The sequence below is a fragment of the Battus philenor genome, unplaced genomic scaffold (genome assembly GCF_028537555.1).
Source record: "Battus philenor isolate CCGP_79_NKW_IND1 unplaced genomic scaffold, ilBatPhil1.0.hap1 SCAF_8, whole genome shotgun sequence".
Taxonomy (NCBI): Eukaryota; Metazoa; Arthropoda; class Insecta; order Lepidoptera; family Papilionidae; genus Battus; species Battus philenor.
In genome coordinates this window covers 14,922,798-14,950,450 of record NW_027181748.1, presented here as the reverse complement: position 1 = coordinate 14,950,450, position 27,653 = coordinate 14,922,798, and the positions used below count along the sequence as shown (strand labels likewise).

The window sequence follows — 27,653 nt, the reverse complement described above, 5'->3', positions numbered from 1 at the left end:
AAAGACCTTGGGTGACGCTGAATTCAGGCCGCTTCCTACAGGTCCTATTGGAAATTTGTGGGAGACACCTATTTGGACCTTCTACGGCTAAAATAATAATTTTTGATGATAATCAAACGTACCCACATTTAAAAAAAAAATCTCTAAAATGCGTAAATAAAAAAAAACAGGTGTCATTTAGTTTAAAATTTTGCTGATCGCATCGTAATATGACTCATAAAGACAATTACCAACATATACATGTTGAAGAATCTATTCAAACAACATAACCTATAATTCAAGTTCACATACAAGCCTTATTTGTTTTTGTTCTTATTGCAATGTTGGCCTTGACACGAAGCTATCACAAAAAATTAAGGTAAAACATCTAGTGCAGATATGTCAGCTGTTTAAATTTTTTTTTGAGTGAAATATATATTACATTATAAATTCTCAGCTTCTTTTCAGTAAGTATAAAATAAAGGTAACGACTTTTATGTGTTTTTATTAGTTTTATGACATATTTTTTTTTAATGAAGGAAAAAATGTACAAACTCTTTTCTGTAATAAATTTAAAAATAAGCGTTTTGAAAATTGTAATTATAAAATGAAATACTACACTTATCTTAATACTTTATTATTATTTATATCCTTACAATATGAGTACAAATTAAAAGTACTATAATGTCTTTGGCACAGGTTACAGGCTAAATCTAAAACAAATAAGTTACATTCTAAAAATTACATCTATGCCACTAGACATTTATATTACTGCCATCTGTTGATTGTTTACGGATTCACTGTAAAGAATTATTATAATTAGGTCATAATTCTGTAATGGCTTCACCGTTTAAATTTAGAACTTCTATGGCATGTTCAGAAGGTGGTCGCCAGCAGGGAATTTCGGCATATAAAGGTTCTGACGTAGTGGAGTCGATGACGTCGAGTTTAGCTTCGCACTTTAAAGCCTCAATGGCGGCATCGGTAACGGACCTAGATTTTTGGCAACGTAGTTCTTGTGTGTAGCTCACAGATGGCGCTGTTACAAACCGCGATGGCATTGTCCCAAAATCGTGATTCCTTCGCGGTAAATGGTCATAATGGCATTCTAAAATACCTGAAAAATAAATAACGGATTATTATTTTAGCTAAAATAAAAACATCTTTATCTAATTTTATTTAATTTTAAATTATTAGCAATACGTTAGTAAAAATTACTTTATAAGCCGCATATTCAATATGAGGAGAATTTATAAAAGTATGTATGAAGGTTGAAATAATTTCCCACTGTATATATTTACCTCTAAAATTTTCCAACATAATGGGAGAGATATTTTGAACAACAACCGGCCTCATGAACTGTTTCAAATTTCTGTCCAAAGTGGATATTGGTTGATAATGGCATTTTTCTGCTGGTGGAGGCTCTGGAAGTAAAAATATTTTTTTTTTTTTAAAAATATAATGCGCTGTATTTAAAAATCCAAAAAAGCACGTGGCCCATGAGGGGATCGAACCCGCGACCTTCGCGTTATTAGCACGACGCTCTAACCAACTGAGCTAATGGGCCGTTGAAGACGTTGGTATAAATATGATATAAATAAACAATAGTGATTTTTAATTTAATAATGTTTATATTTGTCATTATTTCTTTTTAAATGTTACTTATTTGATTTATTATCGACACATAAATCGATGTATACATGATTTCAAACATTTTGTTTTCTCACAATTTCATAATCAAGTTTGTTTTTTTAATAAAATTGGTTAGAAGCTAGACTAATTGTGCTCAGAGCTGTGTATACATACATTAGGCAAATATTTTAAAATTCGTGCATTGTTATACGCTAGTACAAGCATGCGGAAGCATAAATTTTGGTTGATAGATATTTTTTACTTTCTTTAGTCCTTGCATTTACTAATTTCCCTATTTTGTAAGTAGTGGCGTTTATTCACATAGATTTTGGATAGCTAAACCGTTTAGAAATATTATTGACTAAACTCTGACAAACACTAGAAATGGTTGCACAATAAAAAGAGATTATTGTTCCATAAGGTCAAGGATACTAAAACCTTTAATAATCTGGAAAATTCTTATAAAGGACATGAAGTAAAAAGTGTAGACAGAGAAAATAATAAAGTAGTAAAATTTAAGGAGATAATAATGTAAATACCTGGTAAAGGTGTGTGAAAGATGCTTCTCATATAAGGCGGCGGAGCTTCGTTGCTATCTATCATGACTTGCATCCGTATATCGTTTACTTTCCTCACGTCTTCGTACCGTGGCCGCCTGCATCTCTCCACCATCACAATTAGCACAGCTACCATAATCACCGCCATCATAACACCGCCCGCGATGCTCACCACCGATATAAGGTCCATGGACGACCTGTCGAGCTCTTTGTCGCTCATCACCGCTGTGATGTGCTCAGGCTCTGTCAAAATATGAAACGTTTCGTCTTCAGGTTCAACGGTGGTTAGTTCGTTTTTATTATTGATTATTTTAGTAACGTTCTTTGCTTTTGCTTTTGGTTTTTCTATTGTTTTGGTTAGTTTCTTTAAAGGAATATCAGTTGCTTTAAAATTTGATTTATTTGATACAGTAAAGATACTTCCATTATAATTATGAGTAGATGTTGGTAGGGATTTTGTTGTGGCTTCAATGCTATTCCTTTTTAATGGTTTCACTGTGGGTTTCTTAGTTAACTTCAGGATTGTTGATATATTTGATATTATTGCACTGTTAGTCGAAGTTGGAACTGTTGTTAAGAAGTAAGAAGAATTCGTTCTCGAAGTGTTTGCCTCCATGCTTGTCATGCTGTTAGTGGTTCTAGTTACAGGTAAAGTTATTTTAGTCGTCTCATTCTTAGTTGATTTTGATTCGTTTTTTGTCTGGTTCTTGGATGTTATTGGCGCAGGAGTCGAATGGGAGGTGTTCGTTGATGTTGTAACTGATAGGGCTTTTTTAATGAATGTGGGTAAAGGAGTATGTGATGCCATTGAAGATGTGAACCCATTATCGGTTTTATTTAACTTTGTGCTTGCATTCTTCGTTGATAAATAAGATGAGGTTGTTAAAGCAATCTTTTTAAATATGGCGTAGGAAACTGATGTTGGGATAATTGAAACAATGATAGTCCTCGGCGTTGTATATTCTGACGTGATCTCCTTTTTAGTCGCAATACGAGGTCTTATATGCGTTAGTTCGTAATTTGACTTAATTTTATAATCAATAACAGTTGATTCACCTTTCTGAGTAGGTTTGATCCAGATCTCTTTCGGTTTGAATTTAACAGTCGATAGAGTTTTCAATGTTGTTTCAGCTTTTCTAGTAGTTTCAGATTTTGTTGTTATTTCCTTTTCTGTAGAAGTAGTAAATAACTGAGTTATATTTAAAGCGTTCATAGCTCGAGCTGTAGTCAGGCGCTGGTTTTCTAATAGCACTGTTTTCTTAGTAGTATCAGCCGTAAAAACAATCGAGTTTGTTGAAAATGAAGAAGTTAAATCAACAGATGGCATTGTTGTCATTTCAAGAGAGGCATCTGTTCTGTTGTAAATTGATTTTGTTGTCGCGTGGTTTACTTTTGTACTTGTTTCCGGGACTGTACTTTTAAAAGTGGATATTATGGTTGACGTGGTGACATTGTCATAGACACCAATTGACGCAGATGTTGGGACTGGTTTTGTACTTTCCATTGCATCTGGTATTATTTTATTTGTAGATTTATCAATTTCAGGTTCTTTTGTTGATGGACTAATTTCAGTAGTAGATTGTTTGTCTGTTGTTACTGACATTGAGGTCGTGGAAGCGGTAGATAAGGGAGAGGTTACAGTCGTGCTGATAGAACTAGAACTACTTTCTGAAGTCAATGGAATTGTCACAGTAGTAGTTTCAACAGTAGTGCTACTAACAGTTGATGCAATGTTAACAGAAGTTCTTCCAACAGATGTTGTTGTTGGTAGAGGAGTAGTGTTAGTCGTAGATATTGTTGCTTTTAGCAGCTCCTCCATCATAGTTGTCGTGGCTTGGGTTGTTGACATGCGAATTTCACAACTGGAAAAGATAATAAATATTTTATAACAATTGAGAATATTAATACTGCTAATATAAATTTACAATCAACCAAATGTTGTTTTAAACCAAATTAAAACATTTTTTAAAATTAAATCTCGGGACTTTACAAGTTTTGTCGGTCGATATGCTGGTCCAAATAAATAAGTGTTATTATATTCAGGCTTATGTTGAACTAATTTCACATCACTTAAATTCTTAAGTTACAAGTTCTTGATTAAGTATCCAAAGTGGTAACCCACCTCTCACCTTGCCATCCATCTTCACATTCGCACTCTCCGGTTAACGGCGAACACGATCCGTGTAGAGCACAACTAGTGCAATTATTTACGCAGTTTGGACCCCATTTGTTTTCTGGGCAATCTATAACGAATAGAATAAGAAATTTTGGGAACCTTAGGGAATTTTACAAGACGTTAAGGAATTTTTGGTCAGAAAATCCATTGTACAAGCTGGAATATTATTAGTTTTGCGAGACCGCTAAAGTATAATAATATTTAAATAATGATAATAAAGGATATATGTTATAATTTGCATACCATTGTTACTTGGTATTATAGCAAATAAACTTTATCTTTTCCTATTACTCTTATAAAAAATATGGGATGTTGTAAACGTTACTCAGGCTGTTTATTTTAAAAATGGTCTTAATTTTTGGGGACATTCGTTCCTCATGCTTTGTGTGGGATAAGGACGTTACAATTTCGGGTTAAGTTTCTTTTTCAGTTTTATGTATTTATTAATCTTACCACTCTCTATCTTCACAGTTCCTTTTTATCTTTCCTTTCGTCTTTTATATTTTAACTTGCCTAAGTAAAAAGACCACAAAGAAAAACAATATTACGTTGAATATAACATTTACAAATGAGGCATTTTAAATGATTGATATTAGTCAAATATTTTACCATCTTTGCAACCTGGTCCGGTTTTACCGTAAGGACAAATTGGTACACAGGAGACGTCTTTCATTTTGTACCCTGGACAGCAGACGGCTACTTCAGCTGTGCGTTCTTCAGTCTAAAAATATAAATACAGGTTAATGTCTTATAAATAATTGTACTTAAATGTAATAGAAATGTAGTAAAAAGCCTAGGCTGGCATCCACGAGTTCTATTACTAAGGGTACTTATAAGCTAGTTAGCTTTACCGCTTGGTTTCTCCAAGCTACCTATATCTCAATTTTTAAAAGCAAGGATGATTGATAAAACAGTTGAATTTCTATCAATAATCCAGGTTTAAAACTTTCAGTCCAAAAACATAATTATAGATAAATCGAAATTTGTTTAAATATAAAGATCACACAGTATTTTTATAGCGCCTGCTTTTGAAGGCCTCTGGTACCTCTAACCTATTTATGTGTTAGGGACTTATGCTTATTTTTAATAATCTTTTATATTTTTATATTGCGCTCTTCTTCCATGCATCTTAAGATCTTTCATTCTTTTCTTACATTCTACATTTCATCTGTCTTGCCATTTCATTCCATTTTACCTCTTACCTTTACCTTTCACCCATCTCCTCGTTTCTCTGTTTTTCACAATTTATTTGTTTATTTTTTACATAATGTATTTATATACTTACATTCTTTTTATTTTATTTAAGTTTTATTAGATATTGACTCTTATCTCTTTTCATTACATTTATCACAATTTCTCAACATAGCCTAAAAAACTCTGATCGCATCTTATTAATCTCGATAAGTGAGGCTATAGCATCCTCGCAGGTTAAATGTTTCTATTGTGAATATTTCACTATTTATTTGGTATTGTATAATTTTGTTTTTCAAATTCTTGGGTGGCAATGTCACTAGAACCTTAACACTATTACTCGATTCTCTTGTCAATGTTTGTTCATGAAAAACATATGATATTATTATTAATTGATTAAACAAACTATGTGTTTTGAATTTAAAGATGTTAATGTGGTTCTGAAGTGAAGACTGTACTCTGTAAGATGGACAGGCGACTAAACCGATAAAAGGATTAAATAATAAAATTCTAATTTTAAATGAAGTACCAAGTGTCGTAATATTTTTATATTCTAAGTGATATGTACAAGTACTTCAAAAATCTCATTCCGATCGGTACGAATTCTCTCAATGATAAATTTATATCAACAAAGACATATTATAATAAAAAAGAATCGAATCAAGTTATTAGAATTATTACTACAATAGACAAATAATAGGAACAATTTACCCCAAGGATCAGTTGAGGTCGTTGGGAAAATTGAGCATTTAGAAAGGCGCAATCATTTGAGCGAAGGTCTTGGTTGTGTCTTGTTTACTCAACGAATAGACGCTATCGCAGTAAACACTTTGATCCCAAATCTTGAGGTCAAAAAATCCCTGCCTATATACTGCCTATATACATAGAGCTATTGATAATTTCTTTATTCATACACTAGTTATACTTTAATAACAAAACGTTGAACGTAATTATGTCGAATATGTTGTCGATGTAGAGCAGAGTTTCCCAAACTTTTTTGTCTTGCCATGTTGTTCCGTGTTGGGTAGACCCCCTACTTACCTGATATTGATTTCCTGTAAATTTCTAACTGAAGTGAAGTTTAGTGTTAAAAATTTAAAGTAAAAACACATGTTAATTTATACATTTATTAATTGAATTTAAATTAAAACTACTCAAAATAAAATTTTGTATCTGTTATGTAAAATATACGTAACATTAAATAAACTATAAATAAAATAACATAAGCAATAAGTCAATATTTTTAGTGAGAAGGATGAACCTGATGCTTTAATAATAAATTATCAACATTTGGCGTCAATTTTGTAAGGGTTAATCTTAAATCTCCTCGGCTAATGATGTCCAGTCTGTGGACTCCATTTTCATTTCATGGACCCCAATTTTTTTTTGTCATAGACTCCTAGGGGTCGATATAGACTACTTTGGGAATCACTGGTATAGAGAATTAATGAAATACGCAAATACAATTAAAGTGAAAAAAGTAAAATGTCATTAAGGATATCTAACATAAATATACTATCTATAAAATAATATTGTATTATTTTAAACGAGCAATGGTAGTCCTGCGGTAGATGTCTGAGACTTGATATCGTAGGTCGCTGGTTCAATTCCCGGTTTACATAGGATGGGTTACAGAGTTCTCTTCGTACCCAATACCACACTACAATCACCTTGCCTGCCAAGCGTGGAGATTATAGTATATCCAACCAATAGATATCTTTGAGGGAGACACATGTTTTGCAGTGGGCATCTAAAGGCTGATAACATTGTAAAGCAGCTTGTCAAGAAACAGCATTCGAAATAACATTTTAAACGATTGTCGGAGCATTGGTTCTAGAAGAAAATATTATATTGGGAAGAAGATTTGATAACAGACAGTACTTTTAACGTGTGTTACTGAACTGACAATGTACTGGAATTTCTAAGATGAACAGAAGAGTGAAATAGAAGATAGAAGAAAAGAGAAAATTATAGTTAGTCCAGAAAATCGAACAGTTTTGTCGGAGAAGCAGTCGTTTTAGCGATTCCAACCAGAAAGATGTGGTCATATTAAAATTTATTGTAGTTATTTTATCAAATTTGAATAAAGTGCACATCACCATAGTCAATCATGGAACGAATGATACAAGCATTGCCTTAGTTTTGGATGAGAGAATGTTTTAAAAGTGTATAGACTATACTTTAGTAAAGCAGAAGTTTTATCTGGTATGGTATTTCTTGATAGTAAATAAAATGTTGAATTAAAATCTATTAAACCCGCTATTTGATTACTAATACAGATTATATGCAGTCAAATTGTATACATGTCTCATATCGCGATGTGTCAGAGTGACATGTGTCAGATTTGTTTTTTTTTTAAATAGTGCAGCTCGAGTGACGATATGGATGCGTCCTGTCTAAAAGTAACTTTTTTTTATTGTGTATGTTCCCACAGATGTAACACATGTGTCTTCTAAGAGGTCTTCTATGAGTGTCACATATTTTTAGGATTCACAGTTCTAGAATCATCTATCTTCTGTTATCTGGCAGTTTAATTATGAATGTTGCGAACTCTAATATCAGTAATAAAAAGCAGTAATTAATAATTAGACATTGAGATAATTTTCTGCTTAAATCTAATCATATCCGTTGCAAAACAAAGGTTGGACGTTGCACGAATAATTGGTCGTCTGAAATGGCAGCGGACGAATCTTATCGTATCCATTTAGGATTTTAGTTCCCAGACGCCGTATTTGTGAACGTAAATGAATGTCGAGGAATCTTGTCTTACTTGCGTATTTGATTTGAGGAGGTACAAACATATATATATATATATATATATATATGTATGGTGCCATTAGGTGGATCAACGACATAATCAAGGTAAGTGGTATCCATCTGTGGGAATATAATAGCGATGAATTTAATCACATAGTTAAGTAAAAATGATTTACAGATCTATGAGATACATAGCTATGTCAGAATGGTGTATGCATATAGCTTTTAAATACATCGTTTACGTTTGTCTGATCAGGATATGTTATGATATGTTTCAGTCCTAATATTTACTACCATTACCGGTTTTAAAACTAATTCGTGCTAGTGTGTGTACACTGCTATTTTGGTAGAAAAATAAACTACACTTCATCTGTTATAGGAAGCGTTGGTTATCTAAAATCACAAAGTTTCCACGCTAATTACCTCAAGTTTGGTCAGATCCCTCATCTCGGTATTCCAGCGTGAACACCTCGGTGGCATCGAGAAGCACCATTCGTAAGTGCGTACCGACATCGGAGCCCGATACTTCACGCGCTTTGTAATGTTGTATCTGTAATCACATGATAGTAACGATAATTGCGATACAGAAGAATAGTTATGATACAACATGATACTGGATATAAAAATTATATTATATTGCGATATATGATTTTAGTTCAAATCTATACTAGTAGTCGTGAAAAATGATAATTTAGATACAGAAGCGATACAGTATAAAATCTATGACAGTGAAACAAAATGTTAGTTGCGATACAGAAGAATAGTTATGATACAACTTGATAGTGGAGATTAAAATTATATTTGTAATATAAATTCGTAGTTCAAATCTATACTAGTAGTCGCGAAAAATGATAATTTAGATACAGAAGCGATATGGTATAAAATCTATGATAGTGATACAAAATGTTAGGTGCAATACAGAAGAATAGTTATGATACAACTTGATAGTGGAGATTAAAATTATATTTGTAATATAAATTCGTAGTTCAAATCTATACTAGTAGTCGTGAAAAATGATAATTTAGATACAGAAGCGATACAGTATAAAATCTATGATAGTGAAACAAAATGTTAGGTGCAATACAGAAGAATAGTTATGATACAACATGATACTGGATATAAAAAATTATAGTTCCGATACATTATCGTAGTTCAAATCTATACAAGTAGTCGTGAAAAATGATAATTTAGATACAGAAGCGATACAGTATAAAATCTATGATAGTGAAACAAAATGTTAGGTGCAATACAGAAGAATAGTTATGATACAACTTGATACTGGAGATAAAAGATTATAGTTGCGATATATTAACGTAGTTCAAATCTATACTAGTAGTCGTGAAAAATAATAATTTAGATACAGAAGGGATATAGTATAAAATCTATGATAGTGATACAAAATGTTAGTTGCAATACAGAAGAATAGCTATAATACAACTTGATACTCGCAAACAAAAAATTATAGTTTATATATATTAGTATAGATTTGAAATATATAGATTATATTTCAAATCTATACTAGTAGTCGCGAAAAACTGTACAGACGCGATACTGTAAATTATATAAGATATATGTGTATATGTAAGTATATGATATATGAAAATGATACAAAATAAAGTTACGATACGAAACATTAACGGTGATTAGTTACGATATATAGATATTTATATGTTATTGTATCATGGACTGATAATTATGTTTTAGTAATATTATACACCAATACCTCGATTTGCGTCGTTTCTTTTTGCGTTTTTTTTCGAAGTTGCGTCGCTGCTTAATTAGTATTATACTAATTTTCACTGTGTGTTGTTAGATTTTCAAAGTTGCGTTGTTTTGGGTTCAAGTCTTTAATATCTTTTAATTTTAGATAAGAGTTCAGTTTCAATTACGTAGTATTGTGCTTTTTTAAAAAAAGAGAATAATAAAGATATATAAATTTTTACGAGCTGTTTCTGGTTACAAAAAAGGTAAAATTTATTTATTGGCAGAGTTAAATTATACTTTGGTTTTTTTAATGTTTATTTTGTTCAATTTTCTTTTTAAAAAGTAGTATTTTCGTGACCCTTGAACCGATCTTCGATCTTTACATGGTTTGCTATAGAAAATCTTAATTCACTTTGCGGCGTTTTAATTTGCGACGTGTTTTTTTTGGACGTAACCACGACGCAAAGTGAGGTGTTGGTGTATATCGTTGCGATACAAAATTTTTGATACAGCTGTTACTATTATGTAAAAACTACTTACTATAGAGAATCATAGTAGATATATATGACATAGACGGAAAACGAAATAATAGTAGTTTACTTGTGATACATAATAGAATCGATACGTAACTATAGCTGTAATTAAATGTTTTACAAAGGCAGGTTAGTTAAGGTGAACATAAATAAGGTTCACTGATTTGTTATAAATGAGAAAGATATATCTTACTTCTGCTTCACCATGCACACGTTGGGCCCGTTGAGGGTCATCACCTCCGCAACCGTCGCCATCAGCACCATGATCACCGCACACCATAACTGCGTCTTTATAGTCCGTAGCTCATTACACGACACTTGCATTTTTTTTCACCTCACTCCTTATTCGCCCAGTCCATATTGGTGTCTTGATTTGTACACACTATATTTTTATATTAAACTTTAGATAATTATCATACAGGTTGACCTGTGTAAAAGCATACAAATTTAAGTGAATGTATGTATTAATTTCCTACCTAAACATCAAATTTATTTCTATCTCTTATGATTGTATTAATTAAATAGCATTAGTAGATTCCGCAGGTGCAAATGCGCTGAGGGTGCTTAGTCTAAAATTTTTTTTAAGGTAGCAAACGACGCCACCAGCTGCTGCATATCACAATTTCAACGAATGAAGAGGCCTTCTTCTGGCCTTCATGAAGTGGCCTCAAGGGGACCCACGAATGGACCTCGACTTGGCTTGGGCTCTCGAGAAGGCCGAGCCTCGGCTTGGTTGGTAGCTATTACTTGGTTTACATTACTACCACTCCGGAAGGCTTTAGAGCTGGGAGAAAAATGGCAGGAAAAAGTCCACCAATCTAATATATAAAATTCTCGTGTCACGGTTTTCGAACTTGAACTCCTCTGAAACGGCTTGATCGATTTTTACCAAATTTTATATGCGTATTTAGTAGGTCTGAGAATCGGCTACTATCTATTTTCCATACCCCTAAGTGATAAGGGTTGTTCACCCTTAAAATTTTTTTTAATTTTTTTGACGAAATTTTTTGTTTTTATTTTTTTATGATACAACATACAAAAATACACACAACCCTAAATTTTCACCCCTCTACGATCAACCCTTATTTTTCAATTGAAAATTAAAAATATTTTTTTTGCAAAACAACGTTTGCGGGATCAGCTAGTTCTCCTATAATAATATATATGATCGTATATCACAGGGGACGTCAATCGGTCGACCTGGACTCCGACGAGTCCAGTTGGTTTTCCCTACTCCATATTACTATTCTCAGGTTGTACGCCACTATCTGCGGTGTTCTCTGTGTTTGATATATCTGATACAGTAGTCAAAGTAATTAATCATTTTATATATTATTAAGCAGGATATTTTGTGAGATTTTGTTTAATGTATTTTTTAATTTATTACGCGATATTTAGAAAGACTACAATGGAGTGTATTGTAGAACAGTATACAGTTGCCATTAGATAAAAGATATAACAATTCAGTCTATCTTTCTAGTGTTAACTTAAACCACACCGCAGAATTTGTAAGAATATTGTTATCAAAAATGAAATAATCAAAAATTAAGATAAGTTTGTGTATAAAAGTAAATTAATTATTTATTCTACCGAATCAATTTCATTCTCTTTAAAATATATCCCTACCGATAAAACGCACTTTTGTCAGACATTTTTTGCAGTCTTCAAAACAGTCGGAATAATCTTTTTCTGGTATATCCTTCAAGACCTTTTTCGATTTGGCTTTTATATCTTCAATCGTGTCAAAACGGCGTCCCTGCATTATTCTTTTGAGTTTACTGAATAGCCAGAAGTCGGAGCGACTGATTTTTTTGTAATTACGGGTCGATAGCGGTCGTTTTTTTGACTTTACACCAAAAAATTACGCGATTTTGACATCTATCGAGACTTGAAACATTTGAAACACAAAACATCATTCAAAAATGGTTTGGCATAAGCCAAATGATATATAAAATTTTGATAAACAGACGCTTGGCAAATATTGAGGATAGACATACCAATTTAGAAAAAAAAATACTAAAAATTATTGATCACAGTGATATGTCAGTAAAAATCTTTGAAACTTTTCCATCTATTTCTAATAACCATGTGGAAAATGGTCATTCTTAAACATGTTACATTAGTTCATTTCTATTGTAACAAGGGCGATAGGCTTTATGGGAGTACAAAGTGAAGTAAAATGATTCAAATTTTAAAAACGCATTTTATGAATATATTATTATTACGTTGTTTATTATTTCTTAAACCATTTATTTTTGGCTAGGATGTATCATATATTAATTGACCCTTTTCATTATTTACATAACCGATCACCCTGTATAATTTACTTTACCAAACTTTTCTGAAAGGGCGATACATACTTGTAACTTATACAGTATGTAAATATTAACGTTGACTTGGATAGTGTTAATATTTGTATGGAATAAGTTTTATAGTCAGTCTAGACGTACTTAAAAACTTTAGGGGTCTATAATGTAAGGGGAGTGAACAGTTTTGAGGTCAACGGCCTCTGTCGTTATTAGGAGTAAGGGTCGCACGTGCTTTGCGGACTTTAAAGAGACTCTTATAAAGGGCTTAAATATATACTGTTTTTATATCATTAATGGCTAGACAGGGCTTTAAGTAAAGATACTTAAAGGTCGTAACTTATTTTTAAAAACTCGACATTGAGGGCGTCGTTAAAAATAAACGTGATATCAGTAATTAAAAAAATAATCATAATAATTACTCGAATTCAACTTAGTTTTATAAAGTTTATGATTTAAGTTCAAAAATAGTTTAAGAGACAGTAACACGCAAAGACGAGCAAAAAAAATTCCGAAACAAAAGTACAGACGCCAAAGTCTTTTGAATAAAGATCCTAATATAAAAAAGCTTAGGGTTTTAAAATATAAAGGCTTATATAGGCTTTGCAATGCAGTTTATAAACATCAAAATTGGACCTAATATATGTTGGTAACGCCTTAACTTGAGAGGGGCTTAACCGATTTCATCCACCCCATTTTATTACTTTTCTAATTTGAAATAGATTCTAATGGAAAATAAAATAAAAAAAAAACTGCAAAGAAATTTGTAAAAATTTTCTGAAATATAACGAGTACTGAATCTGTGTGTTTGACAGTTCGTTGTGAACTTCGCGCGTTTGACAGTGTAAGCGCAACAAATTCAAATTGTTTTCAAACAGTTGCATGGGTCATTGTTTACCGACAAAAAATATTTATTTATTTTAAATTTAAATACAACGTATAGTAATCACTTTTAATTATGTCACTTTAATTAATTTTTTCGTATTGGAATGTGACAAGCCAGTAACTTCCGACAGAACGAAAACTGTTCGAACAGCTAGCAGCTTTAAAAAAAAAATTAAAGGAGACGCGTTCTGCAAGGAATAGGACTCTCTCGATGATCACCATGAAGACCGGTCCTGCGCTGCCCGAATCCAGCGACTTCTTAACTATGTCATCAGTTTACCTAGTGGGGGGTGTACCCTACTCTTGGTCACCATATTTTATTCTGTAGTTTACATTATTCATCGAAACGTTTTCTCATAATAGATGTGCATAACAGCCTTAATCAGTATCTTTCAACTTTCTATGTGTCATGCCCTCCCTCCATCCCCCCGCTTAGACCTTTCTAAAATTATTACGCCCCCTATGTAACACACACACACACACATACATACATAACAGGTTGTCAAATATCTCCCTTCCGCTTTTTTGCTCTTTATTCAATGCTTTATAAAAAGTGTTACAGTGATCGGATTTATTTCAAATATGCGCCGTTTTGTTCGATAATCTGTTTCCATCTAGACGGCAACTTCATAATACCTCCCTCGTAGAAGCCCCCCTCCTTATTTGCGAAGAACTCGGACAGCCACTTTTCACAAACCTCTTTTGAGTTCAACTTTACACCACCAAGGGCGTTCGCCATGGACAGGAACAGGTGGTAATCACTTGGCGCTATGTCCGGGCTATATGGTGGATGTGATAAAACCTCTCATCCGAGCTCCCGTAGCTTCTGACGAGTCATCAACGAAGTGTGTGGTCTGGCGTTGTCCTGGTGGAACACTACACCCTTCCTGTTGGCCAATTCTAGACGCTTCTGGTCGATCGCCTGCTTCAAGCGGTCCAGTTGTTCGCAGTAGATGGTAGAATTAAGCGTCTGGCCATATGGGAGCAGCTCATAGTGGATGATTCCCTTCCAATCCCACCAAACACACAGCAAAACCTTTCTGGCCGTCAATCCCGGCTTGGCCATTGTTTGGGACGATTCACCGGCCTTCGACCACGACCGTTTTCGCTTGATATTGTCGTATGTGATCCGGTTTTCGTCGCCAGTCACCATCCGCTTCAAGAATGGGTCGAGTTCGTTCCGTTTCAGCAGCATATCGCAGGCGTTGATTCGGTCCAGAAGGTTTTTTTGCGTCAAATCATGCGGCACCCAAACATCAAGCTCTTTTTTATATCCAGCCTTCTGCAGATGGTTTAAAATGGTTTGGTTACTAACTCCCATCTCCTGGGCGATGTCACGAGATGCCACATGCCGGTCTAACTCGATGTAGTCCATGATTTGATCGGTATTTGTCGTCACAGGTCTTCCGCCGGCTGGCTTATCCATGGTGTCGTTTTCGCCGGCTCTGAATCGTCGAAACCATTCCTCCGCGGTTCGAAGTGATAGAGTACTATCCCCCAAAACACCATTAATCTCACGGAACGTTTCTCAAGCGGATTTGCCTTTAACGAAGGAAAACTTTAAAATAGCGCGAATTTCGGCGTTTGTGAACTCCATGTTTACACGTCTATAACTGTTGAACGCAATATCCAAACTAATCATGCATAGCGTCGTTTTGTAGGTTATGTCAAGACCTTTCAAATTATGTATAGTATTGCCAGATACGAGCTCTGTAGCGCTTTGTACATAGCCGCGAAATTCAAAAGACAAAAAGGCGGAAGGGAGATATTTGACAACCTTTTATATATAGGTTACTATATGTCCCTTTGACCATCAAATTGCCTCCCTGTGTGGCGTGGGATTTACGTTGGGAAACACAGGTCTATAAAGTATTTTGAAATACAAAGTCAATTTTATTAGCCACGCAAAAGGACTTATACCAAATTGAAGTACGTCAGACATTTTAAGATTTAACTAATCAACTAACTTCAGACATGTATTTGTACAATGTAAGTAATTGTGCATAAATTTTAGTTATTTCTTTAACTGGGTTTCGATATGTTGTTACGTTACGTAAATCACGTACACGTAGTAAGTACGTCGCTTGCTATCGTACGCCAGTTTACAATTAATTCCGCTGTCCTCTTTGCGCCCCCTATCCTGGTTAGTTGGTTGACCCTAGGCACGAGGTACTATGGATTCCCTTACAGTGAAATACTTGTATAGAGTCCCATAAATCAACGTCATACCGTAATATTCGAGCTAGGACAAAAATAATATTAGATAACAAAAAGGTGATATATAATCTGTGATACTTTGGGAATGAAGTGGAAGTATGAAGGCGATGGTTGAAAGAATGACGAGAATGCTAAAGGAGTGATAGGTTTTATGATGAATAAAAGGAAAGAGATTTTGAAAGAAGAAAGATGACAAATGAAAAGAATAATATAAATATCTCTGAAAAAATAATTACCAGAACTTGTAACGTCCCTGTCCCACATAAATCAGGAGGCACGGGAGCGTGAAAAATTAATAGGGCGAGTATTGATTAACGTCAAAAAAAATTAAGAAAAATACAAATAAATTATCTAATCTTTAAGATTACATGGAGCTCCCATTTTGAGTAGATGGTTTAACGATATTTGTTATATATTTTTTTAAAAGCTGGTTGTTGCGGCATAAATTTTTGCTTCAAGCATATCGCCTACAGAAGGGTTTGTAACGGTAATTTACTATGTCATAGTTATAGGAAGAACACTAAAGATTTTGTAATTCTTTTTTTTTTAGTAGAGATATTTAATCTTTACTAACAATTAATCTTAAATAATTTCGACACTTCTCCCTCAACTATGGAACAGACGACACGCAAATGCCAACTTGAATAATATTTTTTTAAAATAAATGCAAAATACTCTAAAAGACGACCTTTGCAATTTAGTTGTCATTTCAAAAACAAAATATAATGGTAAATAGAATCCTATTTAAATACAGGATTGGTTATAAGTGTAGATTTTAAAAAAGGATAAATGTAAAGCTCGTTTGTCAGCAAAAGGCTTTAAAGCTAATTCAAATGAAACTTTATAAAATTAACATTCATCAACATTTTTCTATATACGACAAAACAATAACTGCTGGCATCAAAACGTCTAAGACAGATAGTGAACAATAATTAATTTTATCTAGCAATCCGGATTTTGACAACGATTTTTCTTGCTATGTTATATATTTGAGTTTCTCGCTTGCATTTCAGCGGTACTACCTTCCGAGCTGGTTGTAGCTTTCTGTAGAGACAACAATGCCGACATTTTATTAAACGGTTTTATTTAGTTCGACCCGTACGGAATTTATTTGTTTATTTATTTGGGTCAAAATTATTAATTGAAATTTAAGCACTTTCCCGTTGTCAGATTGATCTGAAATTTGGTACACAAATTTAATTTAGATGACAATACAATATAATAAAATCAATAACATTATAAACCTAAGATGGCTGCCGATACAAAATGGCGGATTACATATTTTTCCTTAACCCCCTCAATATGGGTATCAAAAAACCGTTTAACTTAAAAGTTTTTTCAATGTACTTATTTTGATTTACGATTCGAAAGTGATTGTTAGCCGTGCTTATACGAATAAAGAATTTTTTGATTTTGATTTTACTATTATGTTATTTATTTTTGAAATTTAGAAAGAGTGTACCATACAATAATTGATAGTAAACAATCAATACATTCAACCTTTTCAAGCTTTTGCTACTGTTTCTTTACAGCGTATATATATGAAGATATTTGAACTAAATCAAGAAAAAGAAAATTCAATTACAAATATACGGTCTAGAAGGTTGTCTGGTATAGTAGCTTATCAGATTTATGTCTGCCCATTGTCCTTATTTAGGGTTGACTATAAAGTTTATTAATAGATCAATATTATGTAAAAATCATAAACATAAAAAGCTGTTTATTCAGTAGGAAAATTGAGTACATTGTTTTGAATTATCAACTTCTTTTTTATTGTAATTAAAATTTTAGAATATACACGACGTAATGATTTTACCTGTACAGATATATGGTTATTGGAAATGCATGTAATACCTTTGAAGTTGTGAATATGTTGCTAATTTACTGTCAATTTATATATTGTCCAAGAGTAGTACTTTTTTTAAAAAAATAGTTTTTTTTTATTCTCACGTAAAAAACTAGGTTAAATAATTTTGTCTTAATCTATGCCTTTTAAAACTACTTAATGTCAGTTTTTGGACGTTTTGTGATTGATACAATCTATTAAAATTAGGCAAATATTTAAGAATACAATCTTGTAACTTAGTTTTCTCCTAAATTTTTGATATCTTTGAAATGCATGATTTTTTGATAGCTACCATATATCTATCTATAGTAATCTTGTAAAGTTCTCATATTTTTATATCTAAATTATGTGTATGTGCTATTTTTTTGTTTTCTATGGCCCCCGTTTTTGGTAACGTCTCGTTCCGCCCCTTTTTATACGGGAACAGGGATTTTATTTTCCATATTAAATTTTTACTTTCTTTTATCTTCTTCTATTACTCACAATATCTATGTATCTGTCCCTTTCATTTCATATTTCATTCTATTTTTCTCTTCCGCTCTTTAAACCTTTCATTCATTCACAATCACTGCAGCTATGTCTAATTAATATTTATAATATCAAAGATTTTATTTTTCTTTTTATACGTATATCACAGTTCTTTAATTGATCATGATTACAGTATTGATGTTTCTCACATTTTCATTTTTCCTAATATAATGAATTCCAGTTCACCTTTTTTCTTGGCAGTTTCACTTATTTATTTTTATTTATCACAGTTTTTGCCACAAACCTGCAGAACTTAAGGAAGGTTTCTCTTCCTTCTTCTATCAATGGAGGCAATGGTCGCCCCCTCAATCTTTTTCCTAAACCGGCACTCGGTGTCGATGTCTATATACTATTTAATTAATATAAGAACTCATTGTAATCCAACTTAAAAAGTAATACACTGTAAATATTGTTTGCCAGAACAAAGTCCAATGGTAGTCCAAAAAATCCATCCCTTAATGAAGTCAGTTCGTTCGTCATAGCATTACAGCTGTCATAGTTCAGTAACTAATCAGTCTTAGTTAACATTTTACGCTTAAGTGTTATTCCTTTGCAATAAATATTATAAGTAAGAAAAGGACCAATATGTAGCTACTTCTGCCAATGCAGCAGTAGTCGTGCTGTAAAGTGTACCGTTCGCCAGCCCGCTGATAAATGCATTGGCGGAAGTAGCTACATATTGGTCCTTTTCTTACTTAGAATGGACTTCCGAAAAATAACGCCTGAATCCATTAGATATAAATATTATATCTATCGTCACTGTGCGGTTTTCATTTTCAATAACCCTTTCTGATATCTAAACATTACAAATTAGCTAACATTCAACCATTTATGCTTTGATAAGGAAGTTGTCTCTTGTGCCATCAGCTAAATAGATTGATATCCTTGGACTGGTCACTAATTGTTAAGAGGAACCTGTATGACCGCTTCGAGGCGTGGGGTTGGTATGAAGTAGATGCTCTGATAAACCCTCTTAGGAAGGAAACTGGTGGCTGCAGAGCACAGCTAAGATGGACTCACCAAGGAGGGTATTTGTGTTGTAATTTTAAAATTATTACATGGGAATTAAAAGTATTTTATAATGCACCACGTTTCGTATATTATAACGGTTCGTTCTGTTAATTGTTACAATTCACTTTGTGCTTGTGATAGATTAATTAAACAGAAACGACATCATAATTAAGCTAGTTCATTATAAAATAGTCTCTATTTTCTCTCATTATAATTCATATTTGAATGTCGATTGTTAAATAAGTCAAAAATGAAATTATTTAAAATTGTGCTCTAATGCGTAGGGAATAGGTTTGAAATTAAGTTGATATTATCTGATCACGCATACAAACGTAGGTAATTGTTGGACAGGATGCGTGGAGATGCCATCGGTTTTATCAATCGAGGCGACGACCTCTTTTTGAATTGTCAATGGAGTTAGAAATTGTTTAGGGTTTATTGCACATTGAATGAATAAAAAAAAAACTAAATGTATTTTCACTACATCTCCAATAGAGTAAGACAAACCGTTCATATAACGTTCTACCATTTTTACTCACACAAACACACACACACACTTACGCAAACAACTAGATATTTATTTATTTACACTTCTTTGTACACCATAGATCCGTGACCTTGGTTTTTCAGTCGATGTTCTAATTTCTAATTCGACACATTACTATATTCTCATAATTTTGAAAGAGGCTATGTCTGTTAAAGCTCAAATTTCATACTTCTTATGTCATCATATATAACATTATACATGTAAGTAAGAAAAGGACCAATATTTAGCCACTTCCGCACATGCAGTGGTAGTCGTGCAACAAAGTGCACCGCCCGCCAGCCTGCTAATAAATGCGCATGCGGCAAACAATGCGAATTACACAACTGCCACCGTTAAATCACTCAACACCTGTTTCACCCCTCCACAGGGCATCTTCACAACGATTAGTGCCAAACACAGAGTCTCTGTGACTGGCGGGTCGTGCACTTTGGTGCACGACTACCACTGCATGTGCGGCAGTGGCTAAATATTGGTCCTTTTCTCACTTAGGATGGACTTTCACAAAATAACGCCTGATTCCATTAAATACTAAACATGTATACTAGTTTCTTTTGGCAATAATATATATCACCAATCATCAGCCGAGAGACGACCACTGCATGGCTTATGCCTTCCCCAAAGACATTTCTTATCCACGTTTGACAGACGGGTCGACGATGGCATTGTTGTATTATGGTACGCAGAGGACGCTGCTGCAAACTTCTTTTTCTTCTGGAAACTTCTTTGTGAATAATGGAAATCCCATATAATTATTGCACAAAGTGCGAGTTATATGATATTGAATATTTAGAATCGAACCCACGATGAGTATCAGTCGTCTACCGTCCATCTATCACTGTTCTTATATATATAGTATTGTATACGTTCTGTTTTATTTTTTCATCACGAAAATTACTCCGCTTTCTTAGTTGCCTGTTAGGGAATGCTATAAGCCATTAAGGTTACTATTGTAGAAAATGTTTTAAAATATATATGTGAAGATGGGTCTAAAATATTGGTGATAATTTAATATTATATCTAATTTTAATCGAGAAAATTGTAATACGTCTTACGCAATGGCGGCGTTGTTGTGCGAGAGAGACAGCTATATTTCAGCATTTCGTCTCTTTCATACAGGCATCGTTCAGAAATCATCTTACACTTCGTTTACCAATTATAACATTATTACATTTAGTACAAATTTCATAAAAGTGATTGTATATATAAAATCAACAATACCAATAAATCTGCAAGTATGTTACAAAGTACTTTGTAACGTATGAATAGATGTCATTGACCCCTAGCGAGTACTGTGAAGTGATTTTTTATTAAACAATACAGGATATCAAAGTTCCCCATTAGATTTATGACATATTTTATAAGCAATTTGTTCGGTAATGGTCCGACGGAAGAACGCAGTTCGGCCCCCCTATTAGACCTAGTTGCGGTTGACTCTTGACTGACAAAACACGGCCCGTATGTTTGTGAGATTGATTGATCATTGTAACTCACACTAAACACCTGGTCAACGAACCAGAAAACTGAAGAACGAGGTGATGAATGAAAGAATGAAAAAGACAAAGAATGAAATATCTTAATATGAATGGAAGAAGAGCGCGAAAAAAAAAACATTAAGTGAAAAAAAATTATAAAAAAGTTAAAGGGACGAGAGGCCCCCAATAGTGGGTGTCATTAAAAAAAAGCATTAAACAAGCTGGTCGTCGAACCAGCGGCCTTCAATAAAGAATCTGTGGATACAATTACAATAGTTAATAACTTTTACGATGTAAAATTTGATTTCTGGAAGTCTAGAATGTAGATTGAATTAAAATTAAAACAAAAAATAGATCTGTAATTTTTTTTAACTAGAAACCTATAATAATCTGCACGACGTAAAGTGTGGCTTGCCATCGTCTTTTATCTAACCGTATCCGATGGCTCGACATCGGACGTAGTGTAGCGTAGTCCAGCGGTAAAATACTGAGACTTACGATCGAAGATCGCAGGTTCGGTTCTTTGGATACATTTTAAAATAGGGTTGCCACTGTTCACAAACAAGTTTACTGATGATAGACAGCAGAATCTTCTGTATATCATAACACTACACTTCGATCGCCAACCCGCCTGTCAAGTGTAACGAATATGGTATATCTCTACTAAATATATTTAGAGAAACCCTTTGTGTTGCATTTACACGCTGAAATGACAACATCACCATATCCAATCAAGGGTTTCAAAAATAAAAAATAACATAATGATAATATATATAGAAAAAGCCTTTTAACATTTGGATTACTACATTATTGTCAACCCTGTATTAATTATGGTTATTCGCATTAAAAAATAAATGAATATGTAGCGAAATAATCACTGTTGTCAAAATGCTTTCGCTTATCTGTCAATCCATCGGTCTACGCATGCGCAAAAACTAAGGACGCGCGGCGTATGATTTGTAGGCGGTTGTCAAAGCCGCGTCTCCTGCCGAAAAATATTATGAAATAAAAAAAAAATGGCGACCGGCGTCAAGCTAAATATGTGTTGTTGTTTGTGAATTTGTATTAAATCTTTAGTGATTGATGGAATATTGAATTAAAGACAACCTTATATTAATTTTGAATTAATGTTTAATATGTACAAATGAGTGGTGAAAGTTATATGTGAAAATTATTTCATTCGCATGACAAATAATTTATTACGCCGTTGGTGTATCTGAAGTTGTAGGCGGATGACTTTTGAAATAAACTATCTTTCATCCAAGCGGTAAGTGATGTCTCTAACATTGCCTACCTAACCTGTTGAACTCCACAAATGTAAAATATTTTATAGTGTGTTTAATGATATTAAAGTTTAATAGTTAATATAGTTTCTAATATTCAAACATTACTAACTTGAATGATTTTTCTTTACGTAATTTATTATCTCTCGCTCGATATATAAAATGCATTGTTATGTACCATATTTCAATGTTAGCTTACGTGAAAGCTACACATGTCTTTTATTCTTATGTGAAAGTTTTTGAAGCATTATAATAAAATAAAATTAGATCCTGAGTCTGGGAACTAAAATTAACTGAAATTCTAAATAGGTTTTATACTTATTTAGAACCAAACGCAACACCGATACAGTCTTTAATGTCAACCAACATATTGACGAATTCGTTACGCATACCAAGTTATAATTGAATTGTTTATTTTTCCGTTGTCTTGTGTGATTTAGTTACGAATATTAAAAAAAAATGTGGCCCATGAGGGGATCGAACCCGCGACCTTCGCGTTATTAGCACGACGCTCTAACCAACTGAGCTAATGGGCCGATACAGTTATTATCAAATAAAATTTACAATAAGAAAGACCGACAACTAACAGCTGTGACCGCGACTTCGTCCGCGTAGAATTCCAAAAATTTTTTTTTTTTCGTTTAAGTATTTTTCTAAAATGCCAGTATATGTCACGTAAAAATCGAACCAGCCGTTTCAGATATTAGTCCGAACAAACAGATGGACAAACAAAAATTAAAAAAAAATTGATATATGACAGCTGTAACCGAGAATTCGTCCGCGTAGAATTCTAAAAAAAAAATTAGTTTTTTTTCGTTGAAATATTTTTCTAAAATGCTAGTATAAGTCTTATAAAAAACAGACCAGCCGTTTCAGATTTTAGTCCGACCAAACAGATAGACAGACAAAAATAAAAAAATGATATATGTACCGTATATATCATATGTATGTAGTAATAAGCAGTTATTTTATTATTAAAAACAGATACTCCAATTTTATTTATTTGTATACACAACTATAACAGATGTATAAGTTTCAAAGAGGTGAATATATTGGTCATTGGTATGGTACTCTCAATCCAAAAATCATTTGTTTCAAATATAATAAACAACTTAATGATAATATAAGAAGAAAAAGCGTTTTTAAAATTCGAATAACTACATATTTAAATTAAATATTGTCCACAATTGTTCCGGTTAACCTTTTCTTTTTGCATTCTGACAGATAAAATTATTTAATTATTGGAAAATTAATAAAAGCCTCGAATCTTTTTGCTGACATATAAGCTGTCGTCGTTTCAGCCGAAAGACGCCTACTTCTAGACTTAAACCTCTCCCAAAGATATCTAAGGTGGGATATATCATAATCGCCACGCTTGGCAGGCGGGTTGGCGATCAAAAAATGGTATTATAGTACGCAGAGAACGCGGGATCCTCAGTACATTTGTTTGTGAACAGCGGAAATTCTGTATAATCAATGTAAAAAGTGTAATTATAGAAGATTACATCTCGGGAATCGAAACCAAGTCCTACCATCTCAAGTCTCAGACCTCTACAGCTGATAACGCTACTCAAATCTATAGATAAACTATACATTCACCCTTTAAAGTTTATATACCTATAAATAATCATCCTGTATACAGAAGCTTTTAGGCAACGCTTCCGACACTTTAACATGAAATTAAAAGTAATTAAGATCAATTCCGACGCAGCATGGCGTACTCGGAATGACAATTTATCATATACCATGGCTCCCCTTGCTGCCGGCGTGTGGTAAATGAATTAATGTTACGTTCACACGACTTGAAATTCTTGAAACGTCATTTAAAACGTTTATTTAACTATGAAAGATACAGCGTTCCATATACAGGATGATTAGTTATAGGTGTAGAAGCTTTAAAAGTGTATGTATATATGAATGTATAGTACCCGGCGATAAATATTGCACATCGATATTACGAAAGAGACAATCGGGTAATTTCGGCTTCGTAGAGCACTATCTCTGTCCCACACTACCTATGTGACGTTTTGTCAGTCGTATTTCGAGGGATAGAGATAACGCTCTACGAAGCCGAAATAAGCGGATTATCTCTTTTCAAAGGATGTACAATATTTATCGCCGGATATATACGAATATACCAAGAATCAATGCTAAAAATTATAAAAAGTTAGAAAAATGTTTTTAATAATTCGGAATACTGCATAATTTATATCTATTTTAATTTTGACTCTACTCTGCTTTACAAAATGTTATAGTTGTGTAGAAGAAGCAGGAAGACTCCAAAACTCCACAACAACACTTCTTTTAATAAAGTTTGGTAGTGCAGATTTATACATATACACTTTATCAGATATAACCTAAATGAAATCAAAATAAACAAGCGACATTACTGCCAAGGATTCCTGTCATTTAAATATTCATTTATTGAATAATAAGTCTTTTCTCTCAATTTATTTTTATAATGATGAAATAAAAAAAATGATCATTAATTATTTTTGTGGATTGCATTTTCACTATGCAATCGCGATTGTTTATCCATAAATACATATTAATAATGACAGTATATTTATTAGCATTGTTTTGCGGGAATATACCGGAATGAATGTACTTGAAACTGATAATGATTTATGACTAACATTATCCCATTTGTCTGTCCGCATTGAATGCGTTTTGTTGAGAGATTTTTACAGAAAATTTGTAAATGAGCTTACAATTAGGTACATTATATTTGTCATTAACAGTGAAGATGAACGATGGTTATTTTTCGTAGAAAATGTAAAATTCTGTTTTTAAATTCGTTAGTACAAACCTAATATTCAAACAAATCTAAGTGACTCGATATATATATAAAAAAATCGTCGCTTGGATTATTATTGCGTATTACAATATATTTAAAGTTTTTTGTAATAAAGCTCTCTAAAGGTATTTTGGAGATCTAAATGGGGAATTCAAATCCTTATATCGTAGTCGTCCTTTTTGGTCATAAACGCCCACTGCAAGGCATAGGTTTCAAGGATACCTATGGATACCTATACCATAATCGCTACGGTTGAAATGCGGGTTGGCGGTTGCAGTGTGTTATTATGATACGCAGGGGATGCTTCTGCCCATCATCTGAAAACTTATTGTTGTGCAGCTGCACAAAGTGTGCAATATGTCAGATTTTATTTAGAGAATCGAACCTGTGATCTTAACAAGTCTAAGATACTGTACCGCTAAGTTGTTAAATAAATGATAAACGTAATAATTGTAGAACTCTGGATGGAAGGTGGCTTACTTATTCTAGGTTGATGTTGATGCTGTTAGCCAGGAGGCTTTAACAGCTTCATCGAAGTTGAGTTCACGGAGCGGAAGGGTCCGTGATCTTAAAAACTTAAAAACAAACAAAGCGGGTGCATAGTTGTATGAAGTTGTTCGCAAGTAGTAAAGCGCTCTACCCGAGTAGAGCTGTGTAGTGTTGATGTTGTGTATGCGGCTTGGGACGGCAGCGTAGACCACAGGCTAGCCAAGAAAGGATCCGGATCCAACCTCGGTTCGCCTAAGTTGTTCGCGGTTAGGGAGCGAGCGGCCGTTCCCTAAAAACAGGTGTTGATGGAAGGCGAAGGAAGTGTGGGGGAGTATAGAACGAAAGTTTGGAAAGAATGTAAGATTTACTGAAAAGCATTTGTGGAGAGAATAAAATAAAAAGTTAGAGAAGGATGAGAGATGAAATTAATCAAAATTATTCCAAAATGGACATTGAACGAGAGGCAACAAAAACTGGGCAAAATAAAAAAAGTCCTAGACCTCTGGGTTACCACCACTAACAATTATATAGTCTATCAAAATTAATAAAGGATTTAACAAAGGCTTTTGTTCTTATTCTCCCGAATGTTCCCATAACTGAGGGAATGATTTGAGAAAAATCCTGATTTAGATTCCAGTGTTAGCTAATACATCTATTTTTAAAAACAGAATATTGTAGTTGAAACTTTACTTTGTTTTATTATACATACATACATATATATATATATATATATATATATATATATATATATATATATATATGTGTGTAAAAATAAATAAATATGTATATTTATACTAATTGACATTCGAAAATGTGGTAACGTAAGCAGTTACAGACACATTATTAAACTATGTCCTGTTTATTGAATTATCATAAAAAAATTATTTGTCGTCTTTATATCGAATAGTTATATATGTTTTTGTTCAATTTTGGTTTACTTTTTTATCACTTTGTATCTACAATATTGATTACATATATAGAGAGAATGATTATAGATTTAATATATTTAAAGAGGTGAATGTATAGCTTGTTTATCAGGAAAAAGTTTTCAAGCTTTTACAGCTATTTCCAAAAATTAGATATAAAGTGTTCACTAGGAAATATGTTACATTATTTTTCTTTTTAAATTCGATAGAATAATAATATCTTCTGGCGTTATAAAGTCTGTAAGGACAGACAGAATTAAAAATAATTAATTTTAATATGTAGTAATGAGAATTATAATAACTCTTTTTATTATTTTATTATTAATGCGTTTTATTTGACAGCAAAAGAAAACTACGAATTTTTTATAAAGGATAAAGAGATTATGTGTCTCTTTGATAATAAATTAGAATACTAAATTGTTTAATTGACTAATGATATCAACCAATAAATTATTTATATTGTACCTGTGTTGAACACACACACACTAAACACTTTGTATGAAAGCGAACGCACTGTAAAGTACCAGAGCAACAGAAATGCGAAGAGCGAGCGACTTGCAACGCGGCCGGGAGCGAACTGGGATAATGCGGGCTCGGATACAGGGAACGGGTGGCTTGGCTTATTACTTTCTTGGAATCAGGGACCTTGCCTTCCCCCGGGCTTGTTTTTAACCTTCGAAATTGTACACACACTTTTTTTTAGACTAAATTCTTACAAAAATATTTGAATAAAGGATTCCCATGCCAATCGACATCGCCATAGTATTATGAACGATTAAAAGTAAATTTATATTTTGACCCAACTTAAACTAGAACA

At 33.1% G+C, this 27,653-nt stretch overlaps 1 protein-coding gene and 2 non-coding genes across 3 annotated transcripts; all 3 read right to left on the bottom strand.

Annotated features, from left to right (window-relative positions):
• Positions 1-652: 652 nt before the first annotated feature.
• LOC137931651 (uncharacterized) lies at positions 653-27,352 on the bottom strand. The gene is made up of 8 exons (XM_068775124.1): positions 27,302-27,352; positions 10,723-10,896; positions 8,716-8,842; positions 4,954-5,065; positions 4,291-4,411; positions 2,151-4,030; positions 1,281-1,403; positions 653-1,096 (listed from the first exon to the last, which is right to left on the bottom strand). The coding sequence occupies exons 2-8, from the start codon at positions 10,851-10,853 to the stop codon at positions 804-806; spliced, it is 2,787 nt and encodes a 928-aa protein (XP_068631225.1). The 5' UTR covers positions 10,854-10,896; positions 27,302-27,352; the 3' UTR covers positions 653-803.
• TRNAI-AAU (transfer RNA isoleucine (anticodon AAU)) lies at positions 1,473-1,546 on the bottom strand. Its single transcript has one exon. It is a non-coding gene; the product is annotated as a tRNA-Ile (tRNA).
• TRNAI-AAU (transfer RNA isoleucine (anticodon AAU)) lies at positions 23,087-23,160 on the bottom strand. Its single transcript has one exon. It is a non-coding gene; the product is annotated as a tRNA-Ile (tRNA).
• Positions 27,353-27,653: the final 301 nt, after the last annotated feature.

Excerpts from the sequence above, each read along its gene's own strand:
- LOC137931651 (XM_068775124.1), bottom strand. The coding sequence starts at position 10,853 with ATGCAAGTGTCGTGTAATGAGCTACGGACTATAAAGACGCAGTTATGG. Across the intron at positions 4,412-4,953 it reads CGGACCAGGTTGCAAAGATG|ATTGCCCAGAAAACAAATGG; the intron begins GTAAAATATTTG and ends TATTCGTTATAG. Across the intron at positions 1,404-2,150 it reads CTTTCACACACCTTTACCAG|AGCCTCCACCAGCAGAAAAA; the intron begins GTATTTACATTA and ends TTTTACTTCCAG.